This window comes from Ornithodoros turicata, chromosome 3 (genome assembly GCF_037126465.1).
Source record: "Ornithodoros turicata isolate Travis chromosome 3, ASM3712646v1, whole genome shotgun sequence".
Classification (NCBI taxonomy): domain Eukaryota; kingdom Metazoa; phylum Arthropoda; class Arachnida; order Ixodida; family Argasidae; genus Ornithodoros; species Ornithodoros turicata.
Window position 1 is genome coordinate 5,959,720 of NC_088203.1, and position 20,642 is coordinate 5,980,361.

The 20,642-nt window shown below is 44.8% G+C and overlaps 1 protein-coding gene across 3 annotated transcripts in view; it reads right to left on the minus strand.

The window, feature by feature from the left end:
- The window catches only part of LOC135387897 (early endosome antigen 1-like), a 30,648-nt gene extending 11,005 nt beyond the window's left edge, over positions 1-19,643 (minus strand). The window contains exons 1-18 of one of the 3 annotated variants that reach the window (XM_064617097.1): positions 19,550-19,643; positions 19,404-19,481; positions 18,898-19,077; positions 16,940-17,060; positions 15,033-15,116; positions 13,377-13,434; positions 9,787-9,851; positions 9,707-9,732; positions 9,509-9,598; positions 8,805-8,873; positions 7,601-7,706; positions 4,811-4,978; positions 4,532-4,669; positions 3,512-3,598; positions 3,281-3,457; positions 1,151-1,204; positions 860-1,090; positions 681-803 (exon numbers count right to left, since the gene is read on the minus strand). In XM_064617097.1, coding sequence (XP_064473167.1) covers positions 681-803; positions 860-1,090; positions 1,151-1,204; positions 3,281-3,457; positions 3,512-3,598; positions 4,532-4,669; positions 4,811-4,978; positions 7,601-7,706; positions 8,805-8,873; positions 9,509-9,598; positions 9,707-9,732; positions 9,787-9,851; positions 13,377-13,434; positions 15,033-15,116; positions 16,940-17,060; positions 18,898-18,998 — 1,698 coding nt within the window. In that variant the 5' untranslated portion in view covers positions 18,999-19,077; positions 19,404-19,481; positions 19,550-19,643. Of the gene's footprint in view, positions 1-680; positions 804-859; positions 1,091-1,150; positions 1,205-3,280; positions 3,458-3,511; positions 3,599-4,531; positions 4,670-4,810; positions 4,979-7,600; positions 7,707-8,804; positions 8,874-9,508; positions 9,599-9,706; positions 9,733-9,786; positions 9,852-10,135; positions 10,205-10,890; positions 10,986-13,376; positions 13,435-15,032; positions 15,117-16,939; positions 17,061-18,897; positions 19,078-19,403; positions 19,482-19,549 lie in introns of those variants that run through there. The other 2 variants (XM_064617098.1, XM_064617099.1) reach the window with 2 other exon arrangements.
- Positions 19,644-20,642: the final 999 nt, after the last annotated feature.

Below are 20,642 nucleotides of genomic sequence, written 5' to 3' on the forward strand. Positions count from 1 at the left end.
ACAACAGCAGCAGCAGCAGCACAGAGTGACCTGGTCTCGTGGTCACTGCTGTTTTAAGCACTACAGTGCTTTGGCAGTCCGAAAAGCGCTACGAGTAATTCCGAGGTCAACAACATCGGGAGTCATCCCAAACCTTGGTGCCCTACTTCAACACGTGTCACCCTCTTCCTGAGGTATGCGTGTAGCCTCTCCCTGGGGATACTCTGTGGGTCATGTGACGTGGTCATAATAACGAGAATATAATACCTGCGTTTGACCCTACTTGTGACAAAAATCTCAGTCATAGTCGGATAAGCGGATTGTCATACTAACGAGATGGATTTACATGCCGGCGGAACGGTTCCCAAGAAAAACGGTCATAAAGTGAGTACGTCATATTATCGGGGGTCATATTAACGAGGGTTCACTGTACATAGACTGTGGTGAAGCTTATTAAATACTAGGCCTGTACATGATTACCTACAATACCCAATGTAGTAGAGCATGTCTCAAAAGCAAGGAAACACCCATATGAAACGAAAGCAGTCCAGCAGATGCTTATTGACTTTTAGGCAGAAAGCTGCCAGGAAAGGCAGAAGCCTGTTAGGCCACATCGGCAACATGTCGGCTATCTTGAGAACCACCAACTTGGATTAAACTTGAAAAAAAAAAATTTTAAAAATTGCAGGCATCTCACTCACTTTGTGCAATTTTTCAGCAATTCCTTCTAGGTCCTTAGCCTTCTCCTGAAGCTGTGCCTTGCACTTGTCCAAGTCCGCCTGCAGCTGTGCCCTCGATGTTTCGGAACGGTTCACGGAATCAAGCTGAAAGGGGAGGCCGATTCAGGACCTTATCGACGCCAAGCGCTGCGACGACTCACTGCTTGACGAAGATCCGACTCCAATTTGCCTAGACGCGCTTCGTTTGCCGTGCAGGTGTCCTGCAGCGAATCTACTGACTGACAGAGTCGTTCGTTTTCGAGGCCCTTCATCTGCAGCTGCGTGGAGGCCTCCTGCAGTTCCCTGTGCAGGTCCTCGATCCTGCGCTGAGCGTCGTCGTTCGCCTGCACGTTTGCCCTCTCCTGCGACCCCACTCGTTCGACCAGCAACGCCTGCGGTACGGGCTGCTGTCAGAGATGCCCGCTTTTGTCGCTCTTCCAGCTGCAACTTACGTTTTCCTCTTTCAGCTGTTGGATGACAGCGTTCGAGCCTTCTCCCGCTTCGATCTGAAAGCGCGGCCAAAAATTTGAGCAACCCGCCGATGAGTTGTCTCCATCTTGAGAAAGCTCAAGTAATGGGCGACACAGAAAACACTTGGAGGACGATTAATGTAGCTAATGTGGCGAAAATGCGGTAGCATTCGATGTATTCCCTTATGTATCACTATCACTAATCACAAATTACCTCTAATCACTATCACTAATGACTAATTACAACTAGCCACTAATCGCTACCAGTAACCACTATCATCACTACTCATCATTCATCATTAATCACTAATTATCACTTATCACTAATTATCACTACCACGACTATATTACTACTATCTACAAAGTATCTACTACTGTACCTACTTATCTGAATCTACTATCTACTTCTCTTCCCATATCTAACACCCTATGTCTCGGCACGAGGCTTCACACGCTCATCTGACAGACAATGAAAGTTTTCCAACTTGGGGGTTCTAGTGCAAATGCATTAAACCAACATGATCAGGCTTGCTCAAGATGGAGTTTGTCCACCAGCTTGCCCGTATATACATCATACTATTTATAAATAAATACATCATGCTTCCTTGTGTAGGTGTCATAGCGCTTTCATCGTGTAACGGCAGATGGCAAAAACAATAATGACAAAACAGAGAACTGGTGAAAACAGGGTAGAAATAGTCAATGGTAAATGGAAGGTATGAACAGCTCAAACACGCAGAACAGCAGGCAGGAAAAAGAGGCAAAAACAGTGAGAACTGGTTACAATTTGGAACTATACACAGTTAAAGTAGGTAAATCTATGTGAAACAGAAAGAGCAGTAAACAGGTATGGACTGTAAATGGCAAAAACAGTAAAAAGTAAGCTGGTGCAATGTTGAAAACACTACAAAACATCACCGGGGATTTGCATGGTGCCATCCGTTTCAACTGCCCAGAGCAGCTCAGAAACTGGCTTTAAATATGGCAGAAATTGTACGCATAGAGCTGAAGTTTTAGGGTTTTACCCGATTCATCCACGAATTTGCACCCCGAATCGAAGGCTGCCTGTTTAGGGTGAAGCCCGATTTTTGCCTGGCAAATTGCCCTCACTGAGATGCCTGCAGGAATGCACTAACTCGCTTGTTTTGCAGCAAATGCAGTTACATTACCGTTTGTACCAAACCACTACAGTCACTTTGAGTAACCGAGCCCTATTTCTCCCCCGAATTTAGCACACTGGAAGATTTTTTTCACCTGAATTCGCATGAATTTGGTGTACACGCTTATTTACCCAATTTTTACCCCAGAATTAAAAATTTAAAAAAAATCCCAAAAACTTCAGGCTCTATGTATGCCAGTCACTTCACTCACTTGTCTCCTGCTAACCTGCTCATGCACATTCAAACTCTCGACGTACAGAATTCCACACAAAGGTTCCACCATTCGAGCGTCACTTAAACATTCTACCATTCCCATAATTTACAGGGTGAATTTAGCAAAGGTTACGCATTTCAATCGAGTCGTAAAAATGTAAGATAACGTCTCCGTCTCAAACTTTGCAGACTGATAGTCATTCGCCTCAAGTTTTAATCACTTTTTTTTTTCAAATGCTATCACTTTGTAGAAAAAAAATTAGAAGCAAGGCAAGTCCTCACCCCATGCATTTCCTATGGCCCATACCGCCTGCAAACCGCCATTTTTTCCTCCGTCTGCTTCTCATTCGCATCACCACGTATAGGTGGCGCTGCCTCAAAATCCTGCATCTGGTCCATCTGGTTGCTGGCTGTTCCATAAGTTCTGATTTTGCTTCGTCTCCATGCAGCGCCACCTGTACGTGGTGGCGTGAACGTGAAGCAGACGGAGGAACAAAATGGCGGTCTGCGGGAGGTACGGGCCATAGGAAATGCATGGGGGTGAGAATTTGCTTTACTTCTAATTTTTTTCTACATAGTGATAGCATTTGAAAAAAAAAATGTGATTAAAACTTGAGGCGAATGACTATCAGTGTGCAAAGTTTGAAGCGCTAGAGACGTCATTTTCTATTTTTACGACGGGATCAAAATGTGCAACCTTTGCTAAATTCACAAAGGACAAAGGACGCCTTTCGCTTACCTTTGCGTAGAGCTGATCGCGCTCCGCCTCCAGCCTCGACAGGGAGTCCCTCAACCTGGACGTCTCTTGGTCCATCTTTCCCATCCTGGTGGCATTCGCTTCCAGCTGCCTCTTCAACCCTTGCACCTCATTCTCTTTCTCCCAGGACTCCTTCTTGAGGCTGTCATTGGACGCGCCCTGACAGAGGTCGTCGCGCTCGGATTATTCGGGTCTCTCGGCCGCGACACTCACCAGTGCAGTGTGGTCCGCCTTCACTTTTTCCAGCTGCTCGAGGGCGCTGGCGAGCAGTGTATCTTTCTCCTTCAGGTCCTGCTTCGCCTGACGGAAAAAGAACGAAAGGGCTTCCGTCGGCTCAAAAACGGCAAGTTATTCGACGACTGCCACCGTATTTTTTAATGCGGTAAAAAAAAAAAAAAAACAGCAATTCCCTCTTGCCACACCGATGCAGTCGTTTCAATGCCGTACACCGTTTTCGAGCCAGCTTCATCTCCAGCGCTTTCGCAGCCAGCACAAGCCAGAGAGGAGGAAAGCAAATGGCCCGTGAGCTTGCCTTCTCTCTGGCTTGTGCGGTAAACGCTTCTCAACGTGTTCCCCTGATTGGACGGCACTGCGCTTTCAACGGTGTCACTTACAGTAGAATCTCGATGATACGATCACGGAATATACAAATTTCGCGATGATACGAATTCTTTTCCAGTCCCGGCTGGAATGCCTATTCTTTCCACGGATCATACGAACGTGTTATCTTATCTTTACGGATGATACGAACGAGCCGAGGGCGCGACAGAGGTCGTTCCCCCGTAACACGAGAGCGCGCGAGTCATGCTTCTCATTCGTTCGAAATGGGAGGAAAATCCTCACCATACTCACCATAAACTCCCTTACATCCGCGTTGCGCAATGCAAGCAATGACTCACCCATTGGTGATGCTGGAGAAGATAATATCAAAGAGATTACACGACCCCCAAACCTTATCACCTTATCTCTGTCCTGACCCCTTTACTCCCCTCGCGACAATAAACCGCAAAGCTGCGTGTAATGGTGCTGGCGGAAAAAGCGTTACGACCAACCTCTTTTATGACAGTAATGGAAAATGAACAGTCACTGTTTATTTTCTTGCCCCAATTTTTATTTTAGTTTAATTCGTTCGATGCGAACTTCGGATGATGCCAATTTTTCCCGTTACCCCGTGAGATTCCTATCATCGAGATTCTACCCTATTTTTACCAGCCTGTACAAATACCACGCCACCTTGGATTGTTCACGAAGCAGCGCCGCATTTTCTTCCTCCTTATCCTGCAAGCTTCTCTGCATTGCGGTGCGCTGATCCACCAGGGCTGTTCCCAGTTTGATGTTTTCTGCTTCCATCGCTTCCAGCTTTGCTTGCAGCTGTCGTGACGAGGCATCGTTAAAGCAGGTCCAAAAGGCTCTGGCAATACCAACTGAATTGAGTAATAGCTGCACCACACAGTATTAAAACCTGTAACTGTAAAAAAACGTTGTGACTGCAGTTGCTGGAGAAGAAATTACCGCTTTTAGTTGACTACTCAGCAGCTGATTGTTCATGTTCTCAGCATTCAGGGAGTCGGAGGTTGAAGACAGTTGAGACATTTTGTGTTCCACTTCGAGTCGAAGTCTCTGCATTTCTTCGGAGCATCTCTCCAGTTCCTGTCTGTGTTTCTTTTCCAGGTCTTCTTGCTGTGGTACATACAACTGTTGCTACAGACTCATTTTGCACTTCGAGCTCCAACCGAGGCTAAAGGAATACTGCCAGAATGCTCTCCTATCATGTCCAAAAGTCACTGGGCAAAATCGTTCTACATTATTATGATTATTTTATTTTTCACTTTTCTTGGTGAAAGTGAGGATCAAGTGCAAAAAGGGAAGGTCCCTGACAGAGGCACCTGACTCTCCGACCCGACTGTAATTCCAGATAAGTACGACAAACTAAAAAGAAAAAAAAAAAAAACGTACACTCGTACAACAATCAGGCAACAAGCTACTAATGATATGAAAAAAGAAAAGAAAAAAAAACAGGATAAAGATATCTAAACTAGCGCAAATCTGGCAAACATAACACTGGTAAGTGGTACAAATATTGATCAAGCAACAATATTCAATCTAGGCAATACCTGGCAGCGTATCATGAGCAAGTATTGCTTCAATTAACCTTTTTTACATTCGATATATCAAATTTTTATATTCAATATACAGTGAAACCCGCGTATAACGATATTGACGGTAATCGCGAAATCCATCGTTATATGGGATACATAGTTAAACGAGGGATGACGTAAATAGCGCGTCCCCGAAAAGTCGCGCGTCACCCCGCGTGTAGCAAAAGAAAAAGAAACAGATGCTAAAAAAAACGCGAAGCTGTGTGACATCGCACACGGCTTGGGAAAGCAGCGATCAGAACTCGTGGAGGGAACCAGGGAACATAGCAGGACAACTTCTGGCAACACTACACGTTACCATTCCACAAGTCGGCTTCACCTAACGCCTGTGTGCTTTAGGAGAAGCTCGCTTTAGAACACTGTCGCGCAACTCGCGGGTGGAAAGCATGTGCTAGCCCTTTTGAATCATCTCGCGAACTTGAGCAGCATTGGCCAAATACAGAGACAAGAAAGGCTTTACCACCTACCTCTTTCACTGACAGTATTGGAAAATGAACAGTCGCCGTCTATTTTCTTGTCTCAATTTTTATTTTGGTTTAATTCTTTTGATGTGAATTTCGGATTATACAAATTTTTTCCGCTACCCCGTGAGATTCGTATCATCGAGATTCTACTGCATCTTATCGCGGCGATTGTCGCCGGGAGGTTACACGCACGGGACAGCGTCCAACATCGTTATACGAGTACTCGGAACCGCGGTCTCCATCGCTATACGCGGGTCGTTTCCCCATAGAAACAATGTATATTTTGACGGTAAAATCATGAACAATCGTTTTACGAGGGATATCGTTATACGCGATATCGCTATCCGCGGGTTTTACTGTATCGAATTTTTATATTCAATATATTATATTTTTATATCAAATTTGCAGCCAATTATTTGTAACTGAATTTCATGGCCAGCACCTTAGCTGCAGTGACATCACTGTGGGTACCTTTCGGTTTCTACTCTGCCACACAATCAAGCCGTGGTTCGAATCATGTTCTACCACATCTTAGAGCAGTCCTCAATCACCTTTGTCTCCATTCCGCGTCCCTGAAGGTGTGCTTGCTCGTGCTTATGCCACCGCAAAACCTAACCCAGATTTCTTTCTTTTTTTTTTTAGGTCAAAGACCATGACGTTCTTCTGGACGCAATTTTACATATCGCATGTACGTCTATAGCTCACAACGAAATACAACTCTAATACTAAAATCAATCAGACGCTCCAGAATGTTCCTTTGAAGACAACACAATAGTAACTGTGACAGTCCCTGCAGGGACTGTAATGGAAACTGTAAAGAGAGAGGCTGAGAGGGGAGAAACTGGGAAGGAGAGAGAGAGTTTGAAGCTTGCCCTCTCCCAACGTCCAAGTCCAGAAGCTGCAATGGTACAGCCACAATCATACTTGTGTGCAACATGTAACCTTTGGCCAACCTGCAACCCTCGTGATAATGTAACACTGAGAAAACTGAGTTTTCTACTGCAAAGCAATTAGACTTGTCCTTGTTGCTTTATGACAAGGCCCTATCGTTATCACTCAAAATTAATGCAGAAGGCAGGACTCCGTTGTGTGTGAATGCATGAAAACGTTGAACGAAGCGCAGGAAAGGCTGCAAATTTTGCCTCTGGACATATTGTATATCGAGTTCAATACAAGCACGGACGTTTGACAGTAAAAATTCTGTGGCTGATGATGACTGACGATGGTTGGAATTTTAATGGTGCATCAATAACATAGATCACAATGCACCAACACATAATTTTGTGGCACCCAGGAAGTATGGCAAGTAATGCAAGTATGGCACCCAGGGCCTAGTGTTTCAGGGTTAAACACAATAAAACCTGTTTTCACTCTCCCAGATTTGAATCATCATCAATCAGCGTAAAACCCAAAGAACACTGAAAACTAACTCGGCAAAGTGCCAACTCAGATGCCAATATGGACACTGGACATGGCTATTCTGCATCTCGCGTTAATCTAAAATATGAGAAGTACTCATTTTTTTTCCCCACCCAATATCGCCTGATTTCACCTTGTTTTAAAGGTTTCTTATATAAAACCCGATTTTTACCCACATTCTTCGAAAAACATCAGACCTGAAAACACAAGCCCTAGGACATCGACCGGCTGCTAACCCCCCGTCATCCATTTTGGCTCACTTGTTTCAGCTTCTCTCGTAGTTCCTTCACTTGTTCCATGTGTTGTTCCAGAGCTCCCTGCAAGACGCCGCTGCTGGAAGAATGGTCCGACAGGGCAGCCTTCAAACTGCATCGAAGGAGCAATGAAATGAGCACTGCTCAAAACCCTGCTTCGTTCATCGAGCAATACATCGAGAGTAAGGCCCACAATTTTCTTGCAAATCCACAAAAATGCTCAGAATTGAAGATATATCGATGAATCTGGGGCTTTTGTGTGGAATTTCTGGAACTACAAAGCTTGACAGAGGAACACAGCTTTGAGATGGATGTATCCATGGCTCGTAACACCCTTTCCGACACCACCTAACTGAGAGGAAGACAAACGTGTATCACACATCGCACATTGGCAACACTGGTTGAGCGCACTATCCATCCAGTCTTGACTAACTTCTGTTTTGCTCCCACTGACGATATCCCATCCAGCGCGTCCCTCACGGCAAAGTGTGTTATGAGTAAACATTCCCAATTGGGGAAAAAAGGGTGCAAAGATTAATGTAATGTAGTGTAATGTAATGTAGTGTAATGTAATGTAGTGTAATGTAATGTAGTGTAATGTAATGTAGTGTAATGTTATAATGTAATGTGTAATGTTAATGTAATGTAATGTAGTACTGAAGAATTCTGCAAAAACACCAGATAATTTTCCTGTCGTCACACTATATATGTTATGCTACTGTTAAGACAGCACAAAGTTCCATGTGATGCTTAACTAAAAGTATATTTTCGATTTGTAGACACTTTACTTCTATGTCATGCAAGTTAATAAAAATATTGTCTTTGTATATCTCTGCCAGCCTATGGAAATCTGCCACGGATAATGGCAGAATACGAGATTTCAATGTGGACAGCAACTGCAATGTCTCATTTCCCACTGAAAATTTGTCTGCCATGAACACAGCATGGCGCCACTTGCAGGGCACATGGTCCACGGGTCAACGTCACTCATTCATCTGTTACAAGCTCTTTGAAGCAGTTCACTTCTTGCATGCGTTAGTGGTCAGCTATGATGCTCACTGCTCAATAAATGTTCTTATGAGAGATAAGCGTGTTATTTGTTGTACAACTTGCCGCTGTCGAGACAAAAAATTTATGGGGGCGGGGCTTTCACTTTATTAACAACAAAGTGTATGATCCCTTCAGTTTGGATACTCCCCCAAATATTTACCTTTCGATTTCCTCCTGTCTGGGAGCCCTCTCCAAGGCTTTTTCCAGTCTGCCCTTCTCCTCTTGTAACCTGCAGAGGGTATTTACATGTTTTACGAGCCAATTTTTTTTTTTTTCCCCAAGTATTGGCCAGGTGCTATGCACAACCTGTTAGAAGTAGTTAGAAGTAGGACTTGTAAGGTTCAAATTGAAATTAAGGTAAAGGTTTGCATCAGACGGATTGAGTGCGGTTGGTAAGATAACCGATTAATTGAAAGAAAGTGGAATTATGATGTGCAACCGTGTCATTTTAACATAAATGAAGCGCTATACACCATATAAGAACCAGGCAATTTGACTTTTTTTTACATCCGATTCTGGTACAACAGAAGCACATGGTATGTAATAGTATAGCATTATAATACATACCCCATGGTACTACATGGTAGACATCAGTATACTAGAGCAGACGGTATGGTATGCATCATAGCATAACATGCACTGTAGTGTACTGGACATTACAGTGCATATGTTACAATACAATATACAATGTTATTGAAGCATCTTCCCATAGTGCATGTTATACGACAACATACATATAGTAGTTATTGCGGCACCTTATTGCAAGCGGTAGCCTGCTGTAACGCCATACAGGAACACGTTACAACGCGCAACAGTACAATACAATACACTATATGGAACAACGTGTTCCATAAATTGGCTTACAGCGTACAACGTTCCTGGAGTGCAACCTGCTCCATCTTGAGATTCTGATGTTCACGCTCCAGTTCCTCCAAGGCGGCGGAGGCCTTCACCCTGCAAATAATGACCTGTCCTCACCAGCTGATCACTACTATTACCCGATTGGTGAACAGCTCTCACCAATTGAGTTTAGTGCACCCCCTGTGCAAAGAACCACCTTACCTGTCTCCTTGCTCCTTCTCGCTGATCTGTTGAAGAAAGAGTTAGAGAATGATGTATGCCGCGGCTGAGTGATGACTGACCAGTGTTGCCTGTTGCTCCGCCATCTGACCCAGCTGCTGGCGCAGTAACACCACTTCGGACATTACTGTCGGAAAATTAAATTAAAAAAAAAATTACTGTCGGACATTAGCGGAAAATAGGTCACCCGCTCCAATAAATCGTTTTTTTTACAAAAATAAAAATTACAAAAATAAAAAATTATAAAAACATAAAAATTTTTGCATCATGCAGAAATGATTAATGGGACACTGAAACCAGTTTTTCTTTATGGTTAAGTCAAATGACCGGATCTCGCGCAGCATTGCGATAAATTAAACGTCGCGTTTAATGTCATAAACATTTAGGAATAAAATGATTAAACTTGCTGACCTTCGCCGAGTCTAGTAAGGACCACGCGGTATCACCTGTCGACAGGTGCCCACAGTGTGTGAGTGACCGACACTGGCCAGACTGATACGAGACAACTGATATCAGACACCGATATCTAATGTGTCTAAACACCGAAAATAACAGCGAACGGCAACTTGAATGCAATCCTTATCAGGAACCTTTTGGAATATCAATTGCGCTCTGCTCATGCTGTGCAACTCTAAGGTCCCTTCCTCTCCTTTATATATGTATTTATATATGTATATATATGCAATTTTGAATGCAATTTTTGAATGCAATTTTTTAAAGGTGTGTACGCACAAAACACGTAGTTGAACTGAAGGTGCAATTGGAATAGTGGATGTGCGAAATACGTGTAACCGGAATATTTAGTTTTGAAACGGTTGGAAACATCAGAAGATTGATTGAACCAGATTTTGGAGCCAGCTGACTAACTACTTCACGATGAAGTAGTTTAGCTAGTAGTTGAACTACTATTTCAGGGGAGTAGTTAAAACTACTTCTTTAACTACTGCAATGTATTTTAACTACATCTATAACTACTTATAACTACTTAACGTTGTCCGTCAACATCAATCCCTTGTAGTGTTGTTGGACACCTAAATATGAAACACGAGCATTGATAAACTGTGGCTCAAGCCACTGCTACGATCGTCAATTACAAAGCTTGCAGCGGGATCAACTATAAGTTGCTGAATTATTTCACATCAAATGAGGCTCATTCCAAAACGTACCTCAACAATTCCGCACTTTTACACGTTTAAAATTTCACGCAGAAATCAGGACTATGCCGGCAACCGGATGTCTGCACAGCAGGCTCACGCGTTGTACACTGCCCACTGTTCTCATTATTCTTTGTCTTTAACGGATATCTTATCTCATTGTCTGATAAGGTGAGCTATAGGTGCATGATGCAAGCACAGCAAAATCATTTAGAGAGCTTTTACCTGGTACGTTCAATGGGCCTTACATATGTAAAAGGGGGTTGCAACACTTCGTCCCATGTTGTGTCGAATAAATGCAGACGACAATTACTCGCACGGATGTGATACTACTGTCAGACGGGCGCACTTACGGCCGTAACGGACGCGGACGTAAGTGCATACTGTCATTAACTTCTTACCAGACGGTCAGCAATACGGCCTTTTGCGACAAAACTGAGATAGGAGGGCAACGGCGTTCGCACAAGACAGTTTACGGCATCCCGTCGAAACTGCCCAAGCCTCGTCACCAAGCGCCACATAAGTGGGATTTCGCATACTTAATTCAATTCTAAATGAAATTTTTTTTACCCGACGTAATGTTGTCATCTCTTTTGTTGTTTTTTTCACGTTTTTCTGGAATTTTTGCACTTTGCTTCAGATTTTATCTCGTCTGTACAGGTGTTAAGTTCGTAGTGACACCCTCGAACCACTGCACGCGGCATCGCACCGTGTCGTCTGCATCCAAAAGGCCCGACGCCGTTGAGAAAAATATCCATAGCACTTCAAAGCAAATGTAGTTTGCTGTTGTATTTTCAAAATACCAACAAAACGTTGTTTTCGTGTACTCTCAGTAAGGAAAAAAAAAACGTGACTTCACTACATTACGTTCAACGTTCACAGACTTGTTCATCGATGCTGACGTCATCGACAAGACGCCTTCACGAATACCGTCTGGCAGCTTCCCAGAGCTTAAGGCCGTACCTAACTTACGGCCATTTCTTAATGCCGTAACCTCAAAGGCCGTATATGTGCCCGTCTGACAGAGGTACGAGCCTGAATCCAAAGCTTTACAGCTAAGGGGTAACAGATGCGCAAAAAATCGCACCGTGAACACAAATACTCCATTCAGGTCTGACATCACAGCAGGTGCGTCCACCAGTGTAAAGCCCTCGGCTTTCTGCGGTAGAAAGCTAACATTTCCGCGAGATGGAATCCGCAGGCAAGAAAAAACGAGAAAAAAAAAAATGTTGCAACATTCTCCACGGTAAACAACTAGTCCCGCGCGCTTTTCCGGCCTTTCGATACTTTTCAGTCCACAACGAAGATTAGACTCAACTATGACAATTTCTCTCCACGCGTTCCCGTCGTTAAATTTGCTTTCGTCGCCGCATTGTACAACCGTGCGAGTGCCAGCGGTATCAGTCGCGTTAGGCAATGCAGTCATCGATCTTGTTTAAAGTAGCACAGAAGTCATTTTTAACAGCCAGTTTTCTTCCTACAAAAATGTTAAGTAGACCAGTAAGATGCACCATGCGAAGTAATTTACATCGCAGAGTCATAATTATCGCGGAAATTGAATTTAAAATACGGCGCTAAAAGCGACCGTGCGCAACGGTGGTGAAGAGCAGTACCAGCCTGTGCCCTGCCTGGAACCTCGCGCTGACGTTATAAGGAGAACGCTTGCTGATTGGCCTAGAGAAATGTTGTCTGCTACTCCGCTGTCGTCTGCTACTCGGCTGTTCGGGGTTCCGATACAGCCTTTCTCCTTGCCCTCGGTAATGCTTCGGCCGCTCCTTCTATCCCCAATTCTCCGGGAAAACTGGCAAAACAGGTTTACGGCGGCAAAGGGACAAGGCGATGACCCCCACTGGCCAGCGAACCAGAACAAGTTCTCCTTATACCGTCATCGGCGACGTGGCATCACACCTCCTCATCCTCATTATAGCTGGAGTGGCGAGTTAAGGGTGAACGCGCGGAGCTACGTTTATGTGAGTTTTTTTCTGGGAAACAAATTGCGCACATCAAAACCTTTCGCGCTATTCGGTATAATGACACACACACTTTCATCAGATATCTTAATCTGAAATTTTTTTGGATGGCCCTCCGTACTCCTTTAAAGGGCAAAAATGTCATAGATCGATTGAAATCCTTACATAATTCCGTAGTATGTTGAACAGTATTCTGCAAAAAAAACTCACAATTCCGAGGGAAACAGTTGATTCGACAAGACATGACCAGATCCGCGAAATTTTGCAGAGTAGCAGAAAGCTAGGGTCTCCAGCCAAAAGTGACAAGTACAAATGGGAATGAGGTCATAGCCATTCCCACCTTCTAAAATTAGACCCTGTGTTGTACGTACATTCGAAGCTTTATTTCTCACAAAGTATGACGAGTAGAAAAAAAAAAATTTCCGTGACATTCTGGCGTTTAATGAAGCACATCTATCAATAGAAGTGTCACAGCCCCCTTTAAAGTGTGAAAAGAGGGTGAAAAGAGGAGAAAAAAAGGCTTCTTACGCAGTGCTTTTCCCTCCTCCAAGGCCTTCATCTGCGAATGAAGCATCTCCTGCTCTGCCTAGAGAAGGAATTTTTGTGCGTGTATGTGTCTGAATTCTATCACAGGAGAAAAAAACTTCTATGTGTATTAGAAACTAACCAAGCTGAGGCTGTCGTAGCACTAAAATGCAAAAGCAAGTTCACTTCAAATTATGTTACACGCTACGTTAAAAATGCAGCAGTGTGCATCACGCCAGGCATATACGGAACACCACGATCGGACCAGTTCCAAATCCACACACCCAATGATAGGTGTTCGCGCGCTTCTCCTGCTGTCTCATTGGATGCCACCAATCTCTGCCTCCTGGAATCCCATTCGGTGCTGGCAAAGACGGCTCTGTCTTCATTGCGTTTTTCTTCTAAACGGTGGCGTTGTGTGAACTAATTTTGTTTGAATTGTGCTAATTGAAACGTGGGACTTTGAGAGCAAGTTGTGTTTGCATTTTAGTGCCCCTTTAAGGCATAATGATTGGATGCCAAGACAGTGGAAGGGGTAGTGGGGAGAGGGTACGCGCGTCCTATCTGTCCAAAAGGGGCCCCGTATCAAGTCGAGGGGGGGAAGTCCTGCCAGTCTGGTATCCGCGCACTCGCACGAGCGACATAATTACAGAAGATTATCACGCAATAACAAGCGAAAACACTGCCGAGTCAAAGTTCCGTCCCGTGTTACGTTGAGCTTTGACGCGGTGCAGGAATATGGGGAGTGGTGTGTTGGTGCACTAGCAGACGACACTTACCGTGTACACACACGAGAGACATTTCTCAGGATACTCCAGCAGAAGATGCGAAGAACGTCATAGCTTTCCTCTGTCACGTGCACTGCTGACCGTGGGGTATATCCTGCGGCACAGCCACAAGATATTCCGTAGCAGACGACGGGAAAAGACGCTGACGGTGTCGTCTGCTAAGTGTCGTCTGCTATAAGTGAGCAGTACGTCACTCCCTGTATTCCGGCACTGTGTGAATGCTCGACGTAACACGGGGCGGAACTTCGGCTCTGTGAGCGGTGCTTTCGCTTTTTCTTCCACTAGAATATTCCGGTGAGAATGTTGCTCGTGCGGGTACACGGTACAGTGCACTCTTAAAAAAAAGGGTGTACTTTAACTCCTTTTTTTGCCACGTATATAGCACCATTTTGGAGAGTACAATTACGCTTAAAAGGGTGTCTCCTCACTCCCTCAAGGGAGTAGCATAACACCTTCTCCCTGCCGGGGAGTAATATTATACTCTCCAGTAGGGAGAAAGGTGTTATGCTACTCCCTCCAGGAAGTGAGGAGACACCCTTTTGAGCATAATTGTACTCTCCAAAAGGGTGTTATATATGTCGCAAAAAAAGGAGTTAAAGTACTCCCTTTTTTTTAAGAGTGTGGCTAGTGTACAGCCTTATCTCAATGTTTCCATGCGCAGAACACACGGAAAAGCAAACAACAAAGGATAATCGATAATAAGGAGGGTGCGCAGGCGAACTGGTGCACGATTAGGAAGGTGCAAAGAACCAAAGGACACTGACTTGTTGTTACATTTGTGTCTATTTGTCCATGTCGTTCTGTTTTTGCACCTTCCTAAACAAAGTACAGCTGTTAATTTACGTCACAAGGAGATGTATTGGTTGCCTACCATATCAGGAGTGGCTTTTTCCAGGACGATGTCCTGCAGACGTGAGATTTCCTTCTTGAGTTCTTCAGTGTACCAACGCTCCTCCTGCAATGAGATAGGTCCACAGCGCTTGGCCCCACAAAATGCTTAGCATCAACAGAAGCAGTGGCTCTTTGTATATTTTAGAAATGTTCAAAAGGTTATCTGGAACTATTTTGAAGCTGTTAAAAATCTTCTATACATTTTAGAAAGAACTTAGAAGCTATCTAAAAAGCCTTTCAAAACAAAACAAAAACTTCTAGGAAGTATTAGCTTATGAATTTAAGTACTGCATGAAGCTGTTAGAAGATTTTAAAACTTTAGAAACTGATACAAAACTGTGAGAAAGCAGTCGTGAATTCCGAAATTTTTTTTTTAAAAGTCTACTACAGCACTGTAAAAACCAATTACGAGCCATTGGGAACCATTCGAGAAGCTTTTGAAGATGTTTAGAAATGTTAATTAACAATTCTCAAACCTTTCGGAGACTGTTAGAAACTGCAGTAGTATATTTTAGAAGCATTTAGAAACTGTTAGGAAGACCTAGAAGCTACTAAGAAACTTTCACAGAAACGCACAACACTGCGTCACTTCTTAAAGGAGAAGTGAAAGCCCTCATCTCTACCCAAGCAGCACAATATATTGGCTGAACACTGGCTAGATATCGGCAATACTGGTTCGATGGTGGTGGTGGTTGTAGCACACTATTTCCTAGCAGCCTGCCTGCTTGCCTGGTGGCATGTTGCTCGGGAGGATTGTGGATCCTGGGCTGACTTCATGGGGAACTGTACATCTGTACATCGATCTCAAAGCATCTGAGGAAAACCCGGGAAAATGCCCAGACAGCGCAGCGAGTGCCCGGATTCGAACCCGGGTCAGTCTCGGCATGGAATGCTGTCACCGTAGCCACTAGGCCACTGGAGCTAGTACTGGATACTGGACCAGTATTACCGATGTAAAGCCAATATTGCGCCCAGACGTTGCAATGCTCACGTAAAGTTTTTATTTTCGGCTACAGCGGATTGTGCAGTGAATGACATGCACTGTTGCACAAAAACTACGATGGTGGCTAACCACCATCTCATGCGGGAAGTTTTTTATCCACAAGTCCCTCAATTTCTTCACAAGTACGTAAGTGAACGAGTGGTGTTGAAGTTGATAGACAGACAGAGCCTTAAGTTTTTGGGAAATATCTTTTTTGAAAGGGGGGTAAAAATCGGATAAATAAACATGCGAATTTCGGTTGAAAAAGTTCCGGTATGCTATATTTGGGAAGAAATCGGGCTCAGTAATTCAAACTGAAAGTAATGGTTTGATACAAGCAGTGATGTAACTGAATTTTCTGCAAAACAGGTTAGTGTTCATTCCCACAGACGTCTCAGTGGTGGCAATTTGCCGGGTAAAAAATCGGGTTTCACCCTAAAGAGGCAACCTTCAATTCGGGGTGCAAATTCGGGGTGCAAATTTGGGGAAGAATCAGGTTAAACCGGGTATGGCAACGCGTAGCACCGTGCAGTGTCCATAGGGAACGAATTTTCAGTGGGGAATGAGAACTCGTGCCTGCTCACTGCACTTATGCTACGTCACACCAATCAATTACGTCACACCGAGAGATCAGAGCCGGGTCCTCCAAGGTCGCGCCACACCATTCTGGTGTGGCTGGTTTCTGGTGACGTTCGAATAAATTGTGCAGTGACAAAACACTGTTCAGCAATAATATTGCGCATGGTGGCTCCTGGCATGGGGGTGCCTGATGAACGAAGCTGTGTTTTGAGGCGCGTTATATATCGCTTCCTCGCTCCTTTAAAGGATTATCGATTTTGAGACGTGTGACCAACCTGCCCAAATATTTTTAAACAATTCATCTCATCATCTAACCGTCCGCATACCTTCAGCGAGGTGTCCATCTCAGACAGGTCTTGTCGGAGAGTGTCTTCACCATTGCTGGAACAAATCCGAAATCCCTCCAGAGCCAGCTGCAACCATACTTTGTACAACTTACCTCTCTTCCTGTTGGGTCATAGAAAAACGAGAGAAAGCAAAAGTCAGGTTTCGATAGAACATCTACCTCTGCATAATCACTGTCCAAAGATAACATGGTCACGCAGACATCAAGAAGTTTACTGCAAACATAAGGTCTACAATGGGCAACCACCGAACTATGCATCATTACCTTGCGCAATTAATGTTAATGATGGTGTCCGCGAGGAATCCGGAATTCTGAAGTTAATGTGATATCCGCTTGGAGATGCCTTCCGAGAAGAAAATACCGAAACAGTTTCGCAAAATCTGTTCATGTTTTCTTTTCTCTTTTTTTTTTTTTTCACAAAACATCAAAAACATCAAATTAAAAAACCAACCGCCGGCTTCCGGCTGAAACGGCCCTTCCCTGCTTAGAGTCTTCCAGTGACGGAACTCCAGCGAGCCGGAAGACCGAATTTTGTGACAGACAGCCTGCCTTCATGACCGACTTCAGCGACGTTGGTCCCCGCACACTATTGCCCGAGTTTGGCATGGAATGCGCAACCGGCAGCAAAATTCGGTTAAAATCATTTTCTAATGTTTCCAACTGTTTCTAAACAAAATGTTCCCGGTAACATGTATTTCAAGCACTCACTATTCCGATCGCGCTTTCAGTTGAACTGTATTTTTTGTCCGGACACCACCTTTAAATGGTTAAGTCTGGGCCTTAACAACTTATGAATGGGAAGGCAGTTTTGCTTGGTGGATATATTTCATGGCAAATGCTTCTCGGGGTCGCACGTATAACAGACCTACTTCCATAACCAAAGCGAGCAGTGATATCTGCTGTGGGGCGTACCAAGATCATGACACCCTCGCCACTCTCTCCGTTTACCCTTCCCGAGCACTGCCAGGGCGACCGTGCTCCAGCCCCGGCTGGGGGATTCACGTTGCTGTTATGTACGCTCCATGTTGTACAGCCCCCATCAAAGTTAATAATAACACTGGGGAAAAAATGCGGTCCTGTTCCTGAGCCCGGTTACAGCAACCTTTGGGGCCACGAGGAAATTTTAATCGGACAAAAATTAATCTGTTAGTTTAAGGAAAGGGTTTTGTTCACTTAACATTCTGCCAGTGCCCCCGGGGCAGCTGTTATGGTGCTCGGAAATGAGACAGAATTTTTTCCGGTGTTCTAATTAACTTCGAAGGGAGCTGTACTTCAACATCACAGTTTGTATAGCTGGTCTACTACCGGGAAATATGTCGGGAAAAATGCTTGTCGACCCATACAGGCTCAGCAAGTTTCCCTCACATATTTACATGTAAAGAAAGCAAACAATTTTACGGGACAGCAGAAAACGACCCCTTCGAGTTCTGTCAATGAAGCTACAGCAGAAATCACGCTTATGTGCAACGTGCGGTCTTTAACGGCGGAATTTAACGGGCAAGCTGCATGATATGCTTGCTTCAGTGAGAGAGAAAATGTTTGTGCAGAGAACACCACTTTCACCGTGCGTTCACGACAAGCGACACTCCCCGCGGAAGACGCGAAAAACGTCATAGCTTTCCGAGCGCGAGCACTCAACGTCCGCAGTGTTCACGTACACTGCTAACCGTGCGGAATATCCTGCGACACAGCCTCAAGATATTCCGTAGCAGACGACAGGAAAGACACCGACGGTGTCGTCTGCTAAGTGCGCAGCACGCCACTCCCGATATTTCACACCGTGTGAACGCTCAACATAACACGGGACGGAACTTCGTCTCTGTGAGAGGTCTCTCGCTTTTTTCTTCCGACGGAATATTCCACGAGCATGTCTCTCGTGTGAACACACGGTTAGTGCACACTCGCGTGGTGGCCAAAATAAACATTTCAAGAGAGGACCTTGGAGATGTGATGCCTGGCGAAATGGCTCTGTAAGGCGGCTTCGGATCCCAGTCGCATCTTGCAGGCTGGACAGATGAAAGTGCTGCCCCCAACCGCATCTGTGTGACTCGTCTCGTAGTGGTCCTGAAGAGCCTCAGCAGAGGGGAAGGCTCTCATACATGATGGACATAGAAAACCCTGAAAAAAACAGTACAAAAATGACATAATATGCACTTTCGTAAGTTTCTGCTCAAGAAAGTGGCCGGCCTTTACGGACACCTCATTAGTACAACTTTTGTTGGCACAACGGCTGTCGCTATCATTCAGGTGTACATCTGCATCGGTTGTGCATCGAGTGGAGCGTTTTCGTTTCGGAATGTTACGTCCATATAAGTTCGGTGACAACGTATGGTCGTCTGCCGAGTCTCGCTTGGGTACCACCATTTCAGAACTGCCCTGGGCGCGCATTTCAGGGACGTTCGCGAAACAATAAACACGAAAGGAACAAAAGTTTTCTGCATCACCTCAGCGCCTTCGTCGTTCCTATCTTGCGTGTTGGGGGGGTCTGGGGATGTCGGGGGAGTGGTTGGTGACGCCGAAACCTGCAGACGAGACGGAACTCTGCTTTCCACTGGTAGAGAGTTATATATTTGACGTATGAAGAGCTCACCTTCTGGTCAGATATTCGGTTTAATAACTTATTGATGTTAAACATTGTTCCCGACACAGACGACCAACACGGTAGACTGCTGACAGGCACACGGCTACTTTAGCGGCTTGGCTTGGCCGCTTGGCTTATTTTCCATAGTCGTCGGTTAGTTTCGTTTTGCCGCCGTATCCGAAATGCGCACCACGCTGGCGATCCAAGGGGAGCGTAGAGCACTTCGAAACCTGCTTGGGCTGCTTGGTACACGTTACGTTAGTTAAAGGAGTACAGAGGGCCATCCAAAAAAATTTCAGATTCAGACATCTGATGAAAGTGTGTGTGTCATTATACCGAATAGCGCGAAAGGTTTTGATGTGTGCAATTTGTTTCCCAGAAAAAAACTCACATAAACATAGCTCCGCGCCTTCACCCTTAACTCGCCACTCCAGCTATAACGAGGATGAGGAGGTATGATGGCACGTCACCGATGACGGCATAAGGAGACTCGTTCTGGTTTGCCGATCAGTGGGGGTCAGCGCATTGTTCCTTTGCCGCCGTAAACCTGTTTTGCCAGTTTTCCCGGAGAATTGGGGATACAAGGAGCGCCCGAAGCTTTACCGAGCAAGGAGAATGGCTTTATCAGAACCCCGAACAGCCGAGTAGCAGACGACAGCGGAGCAGCAGACAACATTTTTTTAGGCCAATCAGCGAGCGAGTCCTTATAGCGTCAGCGCGAGGTTCCAGGCAGATCACAGGCTGGTACTGCTCTTCACCACCGTTGCGCACGGTCGCTTTTTGCGGCATATTTTAAATTCAGTTTCTGCGATAATTATGACTCTGTGGTGTAAATTACTTCGCATGGTGCATCTTACTGGCAAACTTAACAGTTTTATAAGAAGAAAACTGGGTGTTAAAAATGACTTCTGTGCTACTTTAAGACATCCACCCCTCCCCCACCCTGGCCCTGTAGATGGACAAATATATCTTTATTTTTTCATTGGCTTGCGATGAGAAAAGACTGCCAACATAACCTTCGACAACCTAACGAAACAAAATAAAAGTGTTGATCGAATAAACGTGCACACAGCTGCTCATCGGAAGCATTAATTGTCAGGAC